This window comes from Trachymyrmex septentrionalis, unplaced genomic scaffold (assembly GCF_001594115.1).
Source record: "Trachymyrmex septentrionalis isolate Tsep2-gDNA-1 unplaced genomic scaffold, Tsep1.0 scaffold114, whole genome shotgun sequence".
Taxonomy (NCBI): Eukaryota; Metazoa; Arthropoda; class Insecta; order Hymenoptera; family Formicidae; genus Trachymyrmex; species Trachymyrmex septentrionalis.
The window spans coordinates 1,535,893-1,540,225 of record NW_017304269.1 but is presented as its reverse complement, the minus strand read 5'-3'; the positions used below and the strand labels follow the sequence as shown (position 1 = coordinate 1,540,225).

Below are 4,333 nucleotides of genomic sequence, written 5' to 3'. Positions count from 1 at the left end.
TTTATTAATATAATATATTTAAATTATATTTATATATTTATATACATAAAATACAATTAAGATTTCTTTCCAGAATTAACATTTTATATAATAAGTTTTCAATCAAAATTTTATTTTGGCTCCTTAAGGGAATCCTAAAGCGAAGCTCGAACTCCGACGACGTCACTAGAGATCGCTGTTTTTCAAGCGCATTAATATGTCTTGATATACAATATCTCATATAACCTATAATACACGCAGTCGTACGTCCGTCAATTTTTGTATAACAAATTCGTCGCGATAAAGCGTCTAAATCTAATTCTAACAACTCGATGTTATTTGTTCATGCGAACTATGTGTTTGTGGATAACTATTGAGTTGGGGAAACAATTTTTTGTATTTTTTAATTCAAAATTGTATATACAATATCTTCGTAAAAAATGAACGAAATTTAAATTTAAAAAAAGGAGATAACCCGATCGGACTCGAAACGACGTCTGTTATTTGTTATTTGCTTTGGATCATGATAATTATATTTGTTTCGTGTATTTACACATTTACTTTTTTAGTTCATAACACTTATAACCTTTCTAAACACTTATTTTTAATTTAAAAAAAGGGTTTTAAAGCTTGAAATCTCTACTTTCAAAAGGTTACTATATTTTTTGAGTTTTTGTGAGTTTGGTAATTTTTAAATTTAAAAAACTACGAGCTAAAAAATTTTCTTTTTATTTTGGGGATCTTACGTGCCCAAAAAAAAAAAAATTTACGAAAACTTTCGACTACCTATCGTCAAAGCTTGAAGCTTTCCCTACAAAATCATTTTTAAAAATGTTTTTATGATTTTTTGTTCCTGAGTTATTCGCGAATGAAGTAAAGGAACATTCTGACTTCGATAAAAATCATCATACTGCAATTTCAAAAACAAATTCTTAAAACTGAAACTTTGTTCTAATGATATAATTGTAACGAAAATATTGCAACAAATGAAAAACTTTTGCAAAAAGATTTTTTTAAATACGAAGAACTTTTCTCCCAACCTAATATTTTGTAAGTATAGGTTACAAAACTTTCTTATCAAGCAAATGTCACGACTTGATAGCTTGAGACGTCATGTTATACACTAAGAAATAGTAAAAAATATATCAATTTCGAAATTTTTAGTCGTTTTCGACCAAAAACTCCACTTCACAAACACATATTAACGCGTATACTTTAATCCTGAAAAAGATTTTTCGAATCTGTGAAAGAAAAAAAAAGTATTTGTTATACAAAAATTCTTCATATGATACACCTATCTACATTTTGTTTCTAATTCTCCGCCAGCCACTTTCTTCTTGCAACACTTTCCCCTCTTTCTCTAACTTGCGAAGATGATGTCCCACAGTAAATGCTGCAGCTAGCCACAATTTCTCTGGAGTATTCTGTGCAAATATTTTTTAATTTCAATTAATTCCTTTAGAAAAAAACTTAATTATGTGCACAATTAATTAATTTATTTACCTTATATATCAGCTTAACAATATCCATCTCCGTTATCGATTTATCATTTCCCTGTTGTTGCAAGATCTGTAAAATCTCCTTCTCTCTCTGCTGCCTGTGCTTAATGTAATGCTGTATATATGGCAGAGGATCGTTAAGAACTGGCCCATGACCCGGATAAATTATGTTGGGCTGCAACTCCAGGATTTTATTTAGCGACAACATGTAATCGTGGAGATCTTCGAAAACTGTCGTGCTTTCCCCGAGGATGCAATCCCCACTGAACAAAATATTCTCGTCCTGTAGCAGCAGACATGCATGATCGCTGGTGTGCCCTGGCATGTACTTTACTTGAAGCTTTGCTCCTTCGACCTCCACAACTTGATCGTTCTTCAGAGGCTTCCATTGAATTGATTTCTCATCATCCGAGCTGTTTGTATCATTCGGCGATCGTGGCAGTTTCCACACGATTGGCTGCTTTTCCATGGGAAACAATCTCTTTAGTAAGTTTCGCACGGGCTCCACTCCTCCAATGTGATCGTGATGCCAATGTGTGACCACCAAATGCTCAATAGTCGCATTCTCTTTGCTTAATACACTGTCCAAGAGTTTTATGTAATCATTGGCTGTTTTTGCTTCTCCAGAATCGACCAGCACACGTCTGCAATAACAAATCGTCGAAAAAAATTATTTGCATCATATTCGGGGAATAGCGCATTCAGTTTCTATCTCTCTTCAATATCTTTATTTTAAAATTATTTCAAATGATTTGAAATTATATATTATATACATTATATAATAACTTATTGTAAATTATTAATGTATATAATATAGTGTATAATTTAAAATAAAGATAATTTAAAATTTATAACAATTTATAATATAATTTATAATACAATTTGCAAATAAATTATTACAAATTATTATACTTAAGAATCTTTATTTTTTTTAGACCGCATATGTGAGAATACAACCAATATTAGAAATTTAAAATACCTATTAGTTAATATTACTAAGGCTTCGGTAGTCTAATGGCTTAGGACGCTCGTACGGAATACAAGACAGTCCGGATTCAAGTTCCGGCTAAAATAATATTTTTTGCAATAAATTTATTAACAGTTTTTTAACATATTAACATCTTTATAATATGATGCTTGATTGTAGCATCAAATTATTAAAATTGCTTGCCAATTTAATTCGCGATTATTAAAGTAGTTTTAATTGCGTTTATAGTCCGGAAAAACAATTCGGCGCGCAATTCGCAAAGATTACAATATGGTATATATGCAAGTACATATATAGTATATAATAGTAATTCAAGTTTAAATTATTTGAAGCAATGAAGATCCAGCTTCGACCGTAATAGGCATTTTAAATTTCTATTATATACTTATTATAAATATGTACTTCATTTATTGCTTTTGCATGCGATTTTCATAAGATTAAAAAATATTAGAAGAGATATAACAATAGCTTAATAAAGTGATTATTCTAATATTATAAGGATTACTTGCTAAAGACATTACTTGCTAAAAAAATGCAGTTTATGTAATGCCCGTTATTTTTTAATATCAATCATTTACTTATTGTTTTATTTTTATTATTACACTCAGTTTTTCAAAAGTATAGCTTATTATAATCATTAGTAATAACATGATTGAAATTATTGTAACTCTTTCCTAGATATTTTTTAACTTTCTCTTAACACCGTTCAAACATAACTAACGTAAATCAAAGACAATGAGACACCGTATCAATAAAAAAAGTGCACAAGAACGAAGGTAATCGATTCTCGTAGTTTTTCAAACGATGGAACAATTTAATAAACGGAGAGTGTATTTTTAGCGTTTAAAAAATTACGAAAAACAATTAATCTTGTTCTTAAGAAAGTTTGTTGAACAGTATAATCGAAAAAAATGTTTTCGTCCTTTTTTGTGATTGCAAAAAACAAAATATGTTATTTTACTTTTAAGGTTTTAAAAATGGCGCGCTATTTATTAGCGCATGCGCATATAATGGGTGTGAAACCTAACCTAAGAAAAAAATGCATGTTTGTTTGTTTATTTTTTTTAATTCCTCTGATCTTTGAACATAGCAGCAGCAATTTTAATCACGATACTTTCCCTTCCATATCAGAGCATCATTTTTCACATAAATTTTAAATTTGTTCATTCGATGTTAGCACGCTTGACATATTTTTTTAACCTAAAATGTCTTTATGTTAAACATTCGATCTTCATTTAATGTTGTATAAAAATATCGCAATTTCGACATTATTATTAAAAAAAATAATTTAATTCGATATTCTGTCTGTGTTATCAAACAATAAATTACTTCCAATAATGTCTTTCAAACGTACTTCATAAAAATAGTTTATCACCTGCGTCCAGTGCCTACGAGGTAAGTGTTTGTGCCCTGCAACGTCATCGGACCAGGATTGCATCCCAGGATTCGAATCACTTTGCTGGAAAGCCTTGCGATTGGCGGCAGATTCGTCAAGGACGTCATAATTACTTCGCTTGACTCGTTTACTTGTGCGATGTTCGTCAGGAAAAGCAAAAAGAGCAGGCGCACTTTGGAACTCTGTTCATGTTCTCGCGTATTGCACATTCATTATTATCTTTTCTTAGTATGGGCGGTGCGAGCTGCGAAAGATTGTTCTGTACACTTTTTGCATCTATAGCAATTTAAGACCCAGATATAATGCGATATAGCGATAACGATAGAAATAATATTTATTAGTATTTATTTTTTGAAATGTTATATAAATATTTTATAAATACATATCTTATAAAAAGATTTATTTGAAATATTATTAAAAGATAGACTAAATATTTAATATAATATTTATAATAAATATAAATAAATATTT

General features: G+C 29.8%; 1 protein-coding gene across 3 annotated transcripts in view; it reads right to left on the bottom strand.

Annotated features, from left to right (window-relative positions):
• Positions 1 to 1,013: 1,013 nt before the first annotated feature.
• The window catches only part of LOC108753590 (endoribonuclease LACTB2), a 4,902-nt gene continuing 1,582 nt past the window's right edge, over positions 1,014 to 4,333 (bottom strand). Inside the window, exons 2-4 of one of the 3 annotated variants that reach the window (XM_018495322.1) lie at positions 3,842 to 4,138; positions 1,483 to 2,122; positions 1,014 to 1,403 (exon numbers count right to left, since the gene is read on the bottom strand). In XM_018495322.1, coding sequence (XP_018350824.1) covers positions 1,278 to 1,403; positions 1,483 to 2,122; positions 3,842 to 4,071 — 996 coding nt within the window. In that variant the 5' untranslated portion in view covers positions 4,072 to 4,138 and the 3' untranslated portion in view covers positions 1,014 to 1,277. The remainder of the gene's footprint in view (positions 1,404 to 1,482; positions 2,123 to 3,841; positions 4,139 to 4,333) is intronic. The other 2 variants (XM_018495332.1, XM_018495313.1) reach the window with 2 other exon arrangements.